The sequence below is a fragment of the Hipposideros armiger genome, unplaced genomic scaffold (assembly GCF_001890085.2).
Source record: "Hipposideros armiger isolate ML-2016 unplaced genomic scaffold, ASM189008v1 scaffold_276, whole genome shotgun sequence".
Lineage (NCBI taxonomy): Eukaryota > Metazoa > Chordata > Mammalia > Chiroptera > Hipposideridae > Hipposideros > Hipposideros armiger.
The window spans coordinates 552,255-566,798 of NW_017731626.1; the positions used below are offsets into that span (position 1 = coordinate 552,255).

Here is a 14,544-nt window from a genome sequence, read left to right on the forward strand (position 1 = left end):
GATTTTTATTTCAATAGTCTGTGCAATAGGACAAAAAGCAAAAAAAGAAAAAAATCTGGTGTACATTAATGAGAATTAATTAAGCTATGATACACTGATGCAAGAATATTCTACTCAGCTATTTTTAAAAAATGAAGGAGTTCTATAGGGACTGACATACAACATGTGATGTCTCAATTTACATATTACCAACTCATTTTTATTAAAAAATATTATACAGTTGAAGCCTCTTAACTGGCTCAACCAGGACCACTGGTTGGTTAATGAAAAAAAGGTTAAAGCAGGGAAAGATACTTTAAGCACCTCATTTTAGTTTAAAAAGTATGTACATTCCAGTTTTTGGATATAAGACCAAGGACTTTTCTTTAATTATGGGTTCACCTGTCCTTTCTGATTAAACCATACCCTTAAGATATCCCTTAAGATTTCTGGTTTCAGGTTTCTTAAAACTTTTGCAAAGCAATCCAGGTGTACAGTCTACCTAGATTTATATTTTTGCCCCAATCTTTTACAATTGTCATAACCACTCCTTGTTGACTGCGGTTTTTCTTAGCATCTAGCCTTTACAAATCTTTTCAAAGCATTAGACTTAGTTTAAATAGGAACAATAATTCTCTTTTACACTCACAATTTGGTTTATAGATTTCATTAAAATTTCAAAATTACTGTAACAAGTATAACTAGAATGTTTGGAAACAAACTGGATTAACTCTTAACAAACATAAAACAATAATCTATAAATTAATATTCAGGTGTATTAATCAATCCCATGAAATTTTAAAACATGAGTCAGTTTAACCAAGTGTCATTAACTGTGTCAGCTGATATAACCAAGTCCCTGGACCTGCGCTGTCCTGTGGGAGTCACTAGCCACACATAGCGATAGAGCACTTGACAAGCTGCTGGTCTGAAGGGAGATGTGCTGAAAAGGTAAAATACATACCAGAGTTCTTAGACTTTACATTGAGAAGAGAATGCAAAATACTGTGATAATGACTTTTATATTGATCATAAGTTGAAATAATATTGGGTTGTCAGAAAAGTCATGACGTATTTTTCTATGTTTTTCATTGCAAAAATGCGTCATGACTTTTCCGACAACCCAATATTTTGGAAATACCAGATTAAATAAATTATATTATTAAAATTAATTCTGTTTTTAAAAAAAAATTATTGTGGCTAATAGCAAATTTTAAATTACGAATGTTGCTTTCACTATATTTCTATTAGGTAGCACTGTTCTAGACCTGCAAACATCCTTTGTTCAATGGCGATATCATCTGTGACGTTCTGCTTGATCAAGTGAATCAGACTGTCTTTTTTTAAACATCTCTGTTGAATCCAATACATTTTGGAGTAACATTTTATTAGAAATCTTTCTCAGCAGACTTGTGACTCTTTATCAGGGATCAATAAACTACAGCCCATGAGCCAAATTTGGCCTATTTTAGTATGGCCTGCAAACTAAGAACAGCTTTTGGGTCTTTAAATGGTTGGGGGGGAAAATCAAAAGAAGATTAGTATTCTGTGATGTGTAAAAGTTACATGAAATTTCAATTTCAGTATCCATAAATAAAGTTTTCTGGGCCTGTAACCATGCTCATCTTATACATTACCTGTGGCTACTTCATGCTACAAGGGCATACGCAAGTGGCTGCGCCAGAGGCTGTATTGCCTGCAAAGCCTACACTGTTCACTACCTGGCCTTTTATAAAAAAAAAGTTTGCCGACCCCTGCTGTCTCATCCCTTATGACTCATGGGCATAGTGACTTGCCAGTTGCATCTACAGGACCTGGTGAAATAACGAGACGGGAAAGTCGTGTTTCCAATTTAACCTGTACCAGAGATTAGCTTAGAGTTCCAGCTTCTTAACTTGCATCTGCTATTATTGTTCTTGACTCAAGAAGTGTTCAGAACTCCAACCACGGGGACAGTTTCTTCTGGAACAATTTTTGCTTGTTTGGTTTTGCTTCTACTATGTGTTCCTTTTATTTCAAAAGGTAATTGGATTTTGTTTGTTTTTCTGGGATAGGTTTTTACACAGATGGCACCACAAAAACGCTCAGAAGTCTGTGGCATCAAATGGTGAATGTGCGCCTTTACTTGGACACTCACCGGTGTTCCAGCTATGATAGCAAGGCTGCTCTTTGAAGGCTTGGATAGCATTTTTGGTGTTCTTTTAAGCCCTCTACTAATTTACAGAACTGTTCCTCAACCCGTGGTTTCCCAGGTACCTACCTCAGTAGACCCTGTGAATGCAATCTTGTCTATGCCAATATGAGAAGCTATTGCTGCCCCAGCCGTTGGCCCGTATCCTGGCAAAATATTGATGACTCCTGGTGGAAAGCCAGCCTAACAAAACAGAATTGGAGGAAACGTGGCTTGTGAGAGCTGATGTAGCACATTAAATCAGATATGCTCCAGTAGGCCCCAAGGGCACGGGGCGTGGGGGCCACTCCTGAAGGCGGTTTCTCTTACCTCCTTGATGAGGGCTCCCATGTAGAGCGCACTGAGTGGGGTTTGCTCTGCTGGTTTAATAACTACTGTATTGCCGCAGCACAGGGCTGGAGCAATTTTCCAGGCAAACATCAGCAGGGGAAAGTTCCACTGAAAGGAAAAAAACTCAGGGTTGATAGATGGAAAAATATTCCTCCACAACTCTGTTTTCAAGCTGTGACTTCTCGGATTTCTCAGGCTAGTCCTCAACATAAATCTTGTCCCACCACAAAGTGTAGATGTTTGGATTTTTTAATTACGTCATTAAGAATAGAATCGGACTGACCTTGAAAATCCAAATTACTATATTCCAACTACCCACCAAAAGAAATTGCATGGTGAAAAGGGAGTCTTTGTTTTTTCTTCGTCTTGTTTTGGTTTTTCATTGTTGTTGTTTTACATGTTTTTAAAACTACACTTTGGTTCCAGTAAGTTCTTGTATATGAAAACTTTCCTTGCGTTTGTGATTTTTACACCAGGAATTTCAGACTGGTATGAAAGTTCTTCAGTGTGGAAGAACTAGAAGAGAAAATTCCAGCTGTGAATTATATTTAAGTCAATGCATATTTCAAGGTAGCTCCTTCTCTTTTCATACATGGATGGTCACAAAATACATGATTACAAAAAATAAAGCACATCTTTATTTTTTGAGTATGCAAAAATTTTAGTGTCTCCTTTTCACTGCAAAATAAGCTAACGGAGACTAAAAAATATATGTGAGTATCTGAATTGGGGGCCGAAAATGACTTAACCTGGTTTACAAAGGATACTAAACTTGTATTGTCATAAATGCAGGCATGAGGCTCGGTACTATCAGGTGTTGTTGATAATTCATTAAGAAAGAAAACAGAAATCCTGGTCCACTGGCTTCAGCCTCTGACCACAATGTGTTTCTGCCTGAAGCATCTCAGCTGCCATCCTTGAAAGATTCTCACTGGCCCTGGCAAGCCTGCAAAAATATACAAGTGTCTTGCCTTCACCAAACACCCAATTTCTTTTCCCCTTAGTTGTTTATAAACTTGGGAGTCCACAGTGATGTTTTAATTCCATCTACAGTATATAAATCTTGGTTGCTGTAATTGAGCCGGAGCTGGCTGACAAGCAGCTCTTGTCCTGTCAGTGAAAGCTGCAGCTCCGAGAGTCTGGGAAGGGCAAGGGGAGCAGGTCCAAGCTCCTGCAATTGAGGTGACAGACCTCACCCCTGCTCTGGTCCAAGTGGGGTTCCCCTGGGTGGTTTAGGAGCAGAAGAACTTACCCCAAACCTCTCATTTTCTGTTTTCATTCTCTAGTAAATTTCACAGTAACCTGGAGTTTGTAACCATTAAAAAAAAAAAAAAACATTAATACCTCTCAAAAATCTTTGGCCCCCAAAGCCAAAGATTATCTTGACTCATTCTCCTATATTTTGAAAAGAGAAAACTTCTTGTCTATAGTGTAAGAGTTTAGTTTGAGCCTCCCCTGAAATCCTTGCCAGAACGATTAGCTAGATTTGTTGGAAGATTCGATGATGTTGTGTATAGTGCCAAGGCTGTGTATGAGAGAAAGAGAAAAAAAAAAAAAGACAATGTTTAATGTTCCAGTCCAAACACTAAGCACTACATCTATTTCCCTTTACAAGACACACAACAGCCCGGCATGGTTTCAATTATGACCGTGACGTTAATTGTACTGCTGTGTCTTCTGTAGAGTCTTCTATCTAGATTCTTGTGAAAAGAAACAGTGGGAAAGAATGGGATTAAAAGACCATATAAAACAATACGCCTGGAAAGATGGTGAGTCACTGTTTTAAAAAATAAACAAGCAAATATAACAAATCATTAATTATCCATAAGCCGAATAGACATGCATAACCAAGGGCAGGTTATTAATACACTGGACTTGGCTTTGCTTATTTTAATCATGAGAATTCCATGACTCGAGGACTCAACTCCTGGTAACGGAGCCGAAACCCTATTAACCTGTTCAAATAAGCATTTGCAGGGAGGCTGTTAAAGATATGTCAACAACGTGAGCTCAGTTTTTTTTCCCCCCAGTAATGGAAAACACACATCGCTGAGGTCCATGTTTTATGTATCTTTAAAAGAACTGGTTCAAATGAAAATAAATACAAGGCGTGAGGAGATACACTCACCGGGATGATCTGTCCACACACGCCAATGGGTTCGTGTCTTGTAAAGGTGAAATAGTCCCCATCTGAAAGAAATGAGCATGGTCACTATCAGAGAATTCAGACTGGAAGAAACAAAATGGAGAGGGAGAACTTGGGTAGCAGAAAAAAACCAGAAATAAAGTTAAAAACACAACCTACTCAACTGTGTATGAAAGCTGGTAGAAGAGCTATCACTTGGTATAAGGTATCTCAGATATGACTCCCAGACACCCAAACAGAGTACTAGCCTCATAGGCAAAATTTAGGACAAGTTGGTGACACTAGAAGCAATCCTGGAGGAGGGAGGGGATGGAGGGTGATAGAACTGAAAATTGGAAAATGTTGAATACTAAATTTTATACTAAATATTAAAATATTCTACCTATATGTAGAACAGTTATTTGATTTAAAAACTGAGGTACCTCAAAATTTTAAAGAACTTTCTGAAGTATTAAAAACAAAATGAAGTCAAATGCTATGCGGCAAATTTTAAATGCTAGGCATCTGGAAAAGGTGAGTAAAAGTAAGATCTCTTCATAACTTGATCCAGGCGTCATAATGCACTTCCTGGGCACTGGGGGGGGGGGCTCAGGCATATGCAGGCCTATTTCAAGGAGGCAAAAGTCCACTTCAAAGACGATTCCCTCAAACGAGCCATGGAAATGAGGATGATTTAATAACTTTGTTTTCCTTACAGGAGAAAAAGGCAATTGAAATAATTACCCAGGAAATCCAAACCAAGTTCTGCTTTAGGAAAACGCCATTATGTTTATCTGAATTATTTAATTTTATTCTTTTTTAAGATTTTTATTGGGGAGTTGGGGGAGGGAACAGCATTGGGGAATCGGGGGAGGGGAACACAGAAGTCGCTGTCCTTTTGTTCTTCAGTCTTATCTGAATTATTTTAAATGACTAATTGAAATAACCAAAGAATGGCTCGTTTCTTTGCATAGGGCTTTGCATTTCTGGTAGTAGGCAAAGTCTTTGTTTTTCCCTCAATTGCCAACCCTTTGGCTACTTCACTGATATTTGTTTTCTCTCTCAAAAGCCATCCTCCTGGGAAAGTGAAGACCCTCCTTAATACTCAGGAAGAACGTTACTATTATGGATAGGGATGAAGGTGGGAACAGGGGGAGTGTGTGGGTTGGGGGAAGAGAAATGGTGTTTATTATTTATCATTGTCTCTCAACACATCTGAATCACTAAATGGCATCACATTATTCACAGTCTTCTATGTTTTGTTCCCCCTCCTTTTTTTTTTCATAATAAAGCTAACATATATTAATCGCTGATGTTATTGCACTGGCTCAATAAATAATGGTACTACTTGTAAAACATCCTGAGGGAGATAGATATTGCTTTCAGTTTAGGCTCTTAAAAATAGTGCTGCAAACGCTATCATTTACTATATCTTTGTGTATCTGTAGAATTTCATAGTCAAGTGTATGTGCATTTCGCATTCTGAGACATACTGCCAAATCACCCTTCAGAAAAGTTACACAATTCATAATTCCAACAATAACATGGTATTTGTTTCCTACCCTTACACACTGGGGTTTTTCAAGCATTTTAATTTCAGTCAACCTGACAGGTGGAATATGGCAACCTGTTTTATGTTTAGTGATATATAAGTTGAATATCTTTTCATGTTTACTGGCCATTTTCAATGTTTTTCTTCGGGTTTATACCCTTTGTCATTTTTCTATTGGGTTATTCATCTTTTTAGTCATTTGAAGAACTCGATACATATTAAGGCAATTAGGCCTTTGTTATGAGTAGATATAAAGTTTATCCCTAATTTGCTGCTAGTCTCCAAATTTTGTTCTATAAGGGGGTGCCAAAAAAATGTATACACATTTTAAGAAAGGAAAAAACTGTATTAAAATTGTACTATTCAATACATACCGATAACAAAAGATGAATACAAGTCACGTGTATACATTTTTTTGGCACCCCCGGTATTTATATTTCTTTAAATGGAAGAAATTGGGAAGCAAGCAGCATTCAACCAACTGTAGGAAGGAAATTATTTTAGAATATATCTCCATTAAAACAAAACGAAACAAAAAACAGACAAAATGTGGAAAGTGTCCATAGATAACAATAAGCAGTCTGAGTACTATTTTAAAAATCAAATCAACTATTTTAGTGTTGTATGAAAACAACTCAAGAATTTTCATAGATATCATTCTTTACAATAGTACAAATTACTACCCTGCTTCAAGTTATAAATCTCTGGAAAGGCGCTTTTTACATATCTATCCATCTATCTATCTATCTATCTATCTATAATACAAATCACACAAATACCTTTAATGTTTTATATTGTTTTTTTCAGAAGATATAAATGTGATGTCAGGCTCTTCTTCCAGGGAAGGTTTTCCATGAGGAGCAATAACCCTGATCAATAGGCTAAAGGGTTTCATTTGCAAGGAAATCCTTCCAGGTAGATATCACAAACCATAGAATCGGTGTTATATCAAAGGACGCAAATGGAGAAAAATGACAACCCTCTTGTGGAAGGCGAAGATAATTCTTTGAGGATTTGCTATGTGGATACAGGGAATTCACATACATTCCCATATTTTAAGTTATAAAGGAAACACCTTTCCCTCGGGGGGGGGGCGGGGGGGGTTGCCTCTCTCGCCTTCACCTAGGCAGAGTCGACTCAAAGGGACAACAATGTTAACCCCTCCCCCTCCCCCTCCCTCGCCTTCTCTCACCTAAGATGATATCTAATGAGCACTGTTTTCTGCCTAGAAGAAAAATTACAACCCATTTCCCCATCTTTTATGTTAAGGCTCTCCAAATACAGCAAGATGACTTAAAAGGTATGTTCCCTTAATTTCTCTAGCTTTGTGCTATAAAAGAACATAGACTTGATATAGGGAAAAATCTACACTCAAACACAGGTACTCTGTTTTGGGCTATGATGATCTTAGGTCTTCTTACCAAACATGAGGCATTACAGAGAGATCTCAGACTCAGCACGAAAGGACTGCATTAAATAAGGATACCTGGAAAATGTTCTGAATACCACATTATGAGCCGAGTTAGAGCATAACTCTGGTGGAGAAAACTAAAGAAGAGATGAGATACCAAAACGGAAATACTAAATTGCATGTATATGACTTTTTATCTCTCAGCCTCTTTTCCATTTCACTCCCGAAAGTAAAAAATACACAGTAACAGATACTGCTCTTACCAAGAGTTTATTTTAAAGACACACCCAGAGACAACTTCTCTGATGTGTTTTTAACACCTGATTGTTTACACCTCATGAGGAATATAAAAACTTTGTAATTAAATACTTTATTATGCTATGAATTTGGTTGAATTATGGCTCAAATTTTACTGAATATATATAGATTAAGCCACTTCTAGAATTATGTTAAGAAAAGTCTTTGTCCCTAGAAATGAGTAATAGAATAACCCTCTGCTGTATTTGCAAAACACAGTTGAGCCACTGTTCTATGTTGTTTGATGAGGGCTCGTCAAATTACACAGGAGAGATAGCAATTATTTAGTTAATTAGAAGAATTTAATTATTTGGATTATTCCTTCAGGGTAAACTTTACTTCTTAAAAGCAGATTTTATAGTGGCTTGAAAAAATTTTTTGACAGAATTTTTATTCTCATAAGAATATCTGATATTGGCACAGTCTATACATAAACTAGGCAGTATAATTGGGCAATATTGTACAGCCAATAAAATCAGAAAAATCTGAAATGTGCCAGAAATTGAGGGGAAGTTTATCAAAAACAGACCTCAAGAACTAGCTCTCTATTACAATACTGAGTATTTCAAGAACTGCAGCTAATTTTATATGCCTGTTCACACTAGACATGAGTTTATTTAAGAGCATTAAAATCTAGAACACAATTCAGTGAATGGAAGGCCATCTTCCAATCTCTAATCTGTGTACCGAATTATTTTTCAAGGAGCTAGAAACCCTTTTAATGACTCCAGTATTAAACAATTAGGCCAGCCACACTGAGCTATTCCATTATGCCCTCGTCTGGCAGGTTAGTACGTACTTTGACAATAAGCAGACCTCGCTGAACATTTTACAGCTATAATGATAAACTGTAAATGCCTATACGAACACTGGGACTGTACATTAGTATACAGTGGTGCTGACACTACTCTTTCCAGGAGCCTGCTGGTAGCTTCTCTGAAGTTAGATCACGTGTTCCTGAGTCTGTCAGGAAACTACCTTAGCCCTACCGCCACGCCATAATGTGGTCTTGAAAAAAAGTTACTGTACTTCTCCAGACTTCTGTTTCTTTGTCTGAAAAGTGAGGAGATTGGCCTTGGGGATCCCTGAGGTCTTTTTCAGCCTTAACCTCTGAAAGCGGTTACACTTCATGACCCGCTGTCACCACCAATTGGCAGCTCCCACTAACTACCCTGGGTTTTCCTCAGGTGGACGGAGCAAACAGCTCCTCTCAGTGAACAGTAAGAGTGAGCAATGAGATCGCATCATATGCATTCTCTGCTGACAGCGCTAAACTAGATCTAGCTGCTGGAGGCAAAACCTTAGGACCCCAGTCAAGGTCTGAGCAACAGACAAAATTGAAAGGGGGTAGAAGTGGATAAATAATTACATATGACGCAGGTAATTTTTAACTTTTTCTACAAGTTAATGTATCACAAAGCCATTTTTATATCAGAATTCGGCTTACAGCATGGACAATATCTTTTCTCTGTTTACATATCACAAAATCAATAAAATCAACACCTGGTATAGAGAAAAATCATATGCAAACCAATTAACCTCCATTTCTCCCTCAGTTAATTTAAAGCAAGCTTTGATAGTTCCTCCATCACAGGGAGTCTATGGACATGAGAAGAGTGGAGGATTTTGATATAGGTTTAAAAGGATCACAGTGGGGAAAATAATACTTTCGCTGCAGGGCTGCCATGAGATTAGAGATAATATAATGAGTACAAAGAAAGTGTTCCATAAATCATAGCAATGGTTATTATTTATCATCATAATTAAGAGTTGCCATAGTAGAAGGGTCAAAGCATAGGATTTATGGTCAGAAACAATGGCTCCACTGAGTACCATGGCAGGAAACAGCAGACAGTGCTGTAAAGGGAACAGCATCAGGCCCTGTGAATCGAGCTGAAACCTCATGGTCTATGATAACATCCAACAGCGGGCCCTGAGTGAAATGTCACAGAGAGGAATGGGAGAAACCTCAAGTCAGGAGAAACGATGGCCCGGGGGTGGTTCCGACACGGTCACGCCACAGCCCTTTTCTCCTCTTCCCCAACATTCGAGAGGGAGGCTACCCTACAGGGCGCGGGAGGAAAACAGGTACTTGCTCTCTCCAACTGATTCTCCATCATGAATTCAAAGTGCTCTTTCTAAAATGCAATTTTGATCAAGGCACTTATCTATTTAAAATAATTCAGTGACTTACCATTGCTAGGGAATAAAATTTGTACCATGGTTTACCCAGGCCAAGAGCTTCACTGCCTCCTGTTATCTGGCTACACTTTCAGATATATACTCTCCCCCTTCCATGCACTGCACAGGCTATCACCACCACCTGTGATGGCCCCAGCTCCATCTTCACTTCCCTACCTTTCAGGTATCATCTTGTATTAACATAGCTCACCTTCTTCTCCAGGAAGCCTTAATACCGGGTGAGACTGCCTCTCCTATGGGGTCCCACTGAACTTCATGTTTCCATATCTGAACAAGCCACATTATACTGCAATTGTCTGTCTACTTGTTTGTTTTCCTTACTAGTCTATGAACATCTTACTTACTTACCTTTGCAGCCTAACACAGGACCTGAACTATAGCAGGTGCTCAAACACAAACAAACAAAAATCTGTAGCATGAATAAATAGATGAAGAAACAAGTGAATGACGGAGGGGTTGAAGTTGATGCCTGGTATAGGAGGTGGAGAAAGGGCTCGTCCGCTTGCACGGTAGATTGCCCAGCCTCCCTCAATGGGAAGGGGCGAAAGAGACAACAGCATAATTCTTCCCGCTCTTTTTGGTTCTTATCCTTTAGTGTCAGAAATGCTAAGCTGGATGCACCGTGGAATACAAGTCAGTGTAACAAAGCAGTCTTATATTTTAAATTAAAAAAAAGAAAAACTTGCAGCTTTATTTTTTTAGGGGTGACCAGATAAAGCTGTGCTTTTCTTCTCTGTATTTCCTCTAGGAGCAATGGTTCAGTATTCACTAATTTAGTGTCCACACCAACTTTATAGAACATAACTACCATAAATAATGAGAATCAACTGTATAGTAATCTAAAAATCTACTGAGGGTTAAACACTTCACCAGGGTGACTGACCTCTTCCTTTTACTGCTCTGCTCAGCTGGCCTCCATAAGAAGAGGGTCTACAATGGCCTAGGCAGAAAGAGATCTGGGTTTGAATCTCAGGCCTGCTACTTACTAGCCACGTGACCTTGTTCAAAAACCCTTGCTGTCTTATTTTCATGCCTGTAAAATGGGTATAGTACCTTTAAAAAATCCAATCCGTCTCACAAGTTCGCACACAGAATCACCTAAATCCTGTATGTGAAAGAACATTTTACACTCTCAAGTGTTATGCAAATGTAAAGTACATTATTCCTTTATGTTCTAATTCCAAACAAAAAATTAAGGTGTTCTCTAAGGGAATGCATGTAACACAGTAACAGCCTTCTTCTAGTCCAAGTTTCATTGGAAAAAGCCAAGAATGTAGAGACAAAAATCAAGCTGATGTTAAATTATGGAGTTACAGATGACAAAAAAACACAAATGGATTGACTGAACAAATCAATGAATAAGGGAATAATGACCCTTCTTTCCCTGATCATCCCCTATAGTCCTCCTCGGTTAGTCCAGCTAGATTCACTAAGCTCTGAACTAGCCGAAGGGGTCATGGGCTGAATTCGCAGTAGCCTACAGGCAAGCCTAAATGTATCTAAAACTGGAACAGAGTGGAAAGCTGCCGAGTTCACACTTGCCTCCACCCTTCCCTCATCTGCTTGAGGCACCACAGGGAGAGAGAGCTCTTACATCCCAAACCCTCAGCCTCCTAGGAGCTCTGCCTACAGACTTGACCCTTCAGAGTCCCTCATCCTGGCATCCCTCTAAATGCACTTTAAAAAAAATTAGAGCAACAAAAATTTACTTAGCATTTAAGAGAATTCCTCACTTTTTTTTCCTTCACAGGCTGAATGCCTGTTTATGAGTAAAGCTGGGAGCGATTACTGTGAAAGGCTTTTCTAAGCCAGTATGTCTAACGCCTAGGTCAATATCCTCAGGAACTCCAAAGAGTATCAAAGGAAAGCTGTGAAGCTTATGGATCAACCACGACGATTACCAGAGAAAGTTACAGTAAAGCATCAGACATTATTAGACTCCAATAATTCGTTATCTGATCAGGGTCTCTCTCTTAAGGAAGCAAAAGAAAACCAAGACAACAGTAGGCCAAACAGAGGTGTATGTGTACAGCCTTCTATTTCACCGTATTTCTAAGATATTTGTAAATCACTTGAATAGATATTTAAATGCCTGAAATATACTTGTTGTTTTAACAGTGGACTGTCTGGTGGGGTGGGGGTGAGGTAAAAAAAAAAACAAAACTAGGGCCTTTGATCTTGTTAATTTACCTTTTACATTGAAGTAGAGGCCAACCTAGAAAGGCTGACACATGTCTCGTCTTTGGCAAAGGTTTCATTTCTAGGTCCTCTGACAGATTTGCTCATACCAAAGAATGACTCTGCGTCACTTAAGCCATTCCCAAATCCTGCAAGTGATGCTGGAGAACAGAGGTCCTATGAGATCCTCAGAGCGGGGACTGAACTAAGATTCTGATGTTCCCTAAGAGCAATCTTCTCCATCCTTCTGAGTCTGCTGACCAAGGGAAACCTCTGGATGGCGGGTAAGAGCCCATGTTCTAAAAGCTAACATTCCTCCTGTCACCATCACGTATGGAGGTAATTTTAAAATAGTCCTTTGAAATTTCATTTCTGTCCCTTCTCCACTTTCCCTATGACTTCTTCTCTTGTTGCTCCATGCCTAAAGGAGGCATCACAACAGCCACCTGCTTGGTGCTGGTCTCTGCATCCTTTGTTTACTACTCAAGACAGAGGACCAGTAGTCTAGGCATTACCTGGCAGCCGGTTAGTAAAGCAGAATCTCAGGCCCACCCCAAACTTAATCGATGAGAAACTGCTCTTGAAGAAGATCCCAAGTGACATATATGCACAGTAAAGTTTGAGATGCACTGCTCTAAGCTGTCTGCACTACCGACCAACCATCCTCTTTTCTAGTAAGTCAATACTCCTCAGCCTAGGAAAGACCCTATCAGGGCACTCCCAAGTTCCCAACATTATTTTTCTTTTTTTCTTTTTTTTTAAAGGCATAATAATCACCTTTTATTTTTTGTATCTCCTTCCAAACGTTTCTATGCACATATAAACATGCATGTATTTTACAAAATGATGTCATAGACGTATACTCTGCAATCATCTCTTTCCACAAAGAAACCTAGCATTATTTTTCACTCTTCCTAGAGGCACAAGGAGAGCAGGCTGTTTTCCGGGAGCACAGGTAGAATACCTGGCATGGTACTTAGCAGCATCTAGGAGCCACTCCATAAACACGTATTTTCTTTCCTTATATCTATTCACCACTCCTAATATCCACGCAGCTCTTTCAGTTGGTCTCTTTTCTGTTCTATCTCTTCTTCCCAGTATCTAAAATGGATCCTCTAGTGAAGTGAGTCTCCAGGCTCTAACCAGCAAAATTTTGGCTCTACAGTGTATTTGCTGGGTGAATTAGAAAACAACTATTTAACTTCTCGAGGCCTCAGTATTCTCCTCTGTCAAGGAAGATGTTAATACTAGTGCCTTCCCCTTGGGGTGCGGTGAAAGCACTCAACGTGGAGACCTTTCCACCGGCTAACTTAGTTTGGACACCTTTCCTCGCCTTTAAAAGGACAACAGCACTGATAGGCCAAGCCACATAATTTAAAAAAAAAAAAGTCAAGATGGTTGCTGTTTTTACTGATTGTGAAAGTAATTCATGACTATAGGAAATATAGAAAAATATTATTTAAAAAGAAATATGTCATCCATAATCTCACCACTAAGAGAAAACAACTGTTAACATTTTAGAGTATATCCTTCCAAACAAGTAGATCTTATGTTTCAGGAGGGCAAGACCCAAGTTGTAGTCTTCTTGGAATTTTCCCTGACTTCCCCACACCCAGTGCATCTCCACAGCCCAGAACTTACTCAAGCCCAGTGCTTAGCACATGGCCCGCTGACTAACACATGCCAGGGCCTTGGCTGATTGATGTATTGATGTAAGCAGCTTGCTCCTGTGCTTAGGTGTGGGCTGTCTACATACAGACACTGGGACATTGTCGGTGACGGAATGTGTTTGCTTCTTTGTTCAGTTCAAGCTGCTGTAAGTGTGCTCCTATCTGTTGTCTATCACTGCTGTTTGTGTTTGGCGGTGGAAGTGTGTTTCCGGTGGAGCCTAGTGTTTCCCTTTTCAATGCACTCAAATTTCACATACCTACAGGAATGGTCATCCCGTGAATTTTATCAGCCCAGCCTGCGTAATACCGAAGGGTTTTGATGACCCCCTGCAAATCCACGTAAAAAGCTTGTAGGAACGGTTTGCCACCATTTAGGGATTCCATGGTCTGCAGGAAAAGAAATAGAGAGAACTTTCAAGTGACACGCAAAATACTTTCCGGAACAGAAGAAAAAAGGAAGAGAGAGAACACGAATAAATACGCACAGTGATGCATACCTGGTGAACTCTGATTTCCCAAATGCAAAGGTTTTTAGTAGTACTGCCGGTTTGGTTGAGTTTCCAGTAAAAACCACAATATATATGTATGTGCATATGCCTGTGCCTGTGT

The 14,544-nt window shown here is 39.1% G+C and overlaps 1 protein-coding gene across 2 annotated transcripts in view; it reads right to left on the bottom strand.

Annotated features, from left to right (window-relative positions):
* ALDH1A2 (aldehyde dehydrogenase 1 family member A2) overlaps positions 1 to 14,544 on the bottom strand; it is a 95,456-nt gene that overhangs the window by 32,319 nt on the left and 48,593 nt on the right. The window contains exons 4-7 of one of the 2 annotated variants that reach the window (XM_019657540.1): positions 14,193 to 14,322; positions 4,629 to 4,690; positions 2,480 to 2,608; positions 2,240 to 2,353 (exon numbers count right to left, since the gene is read on the bottom strand). In XM_019657540.1, the coding sequence (XP_019513085.1) occupies positions 2,240 to 2,353; positions 2,480 to 2,608; positions 4,629 to 4,690; positions 14,193 to 14,322 (435 nt within the window). The remainder of the gene's footprint in view (positions 1 to 2,239; positions 2,354 to 2,479; positions 2,609 to 4,628; positions 4,691 to 14,192; positions 14,323 to 14,544) is intronic. The other variant, XM_019657541.1, reaches the window with a different exon arrangement.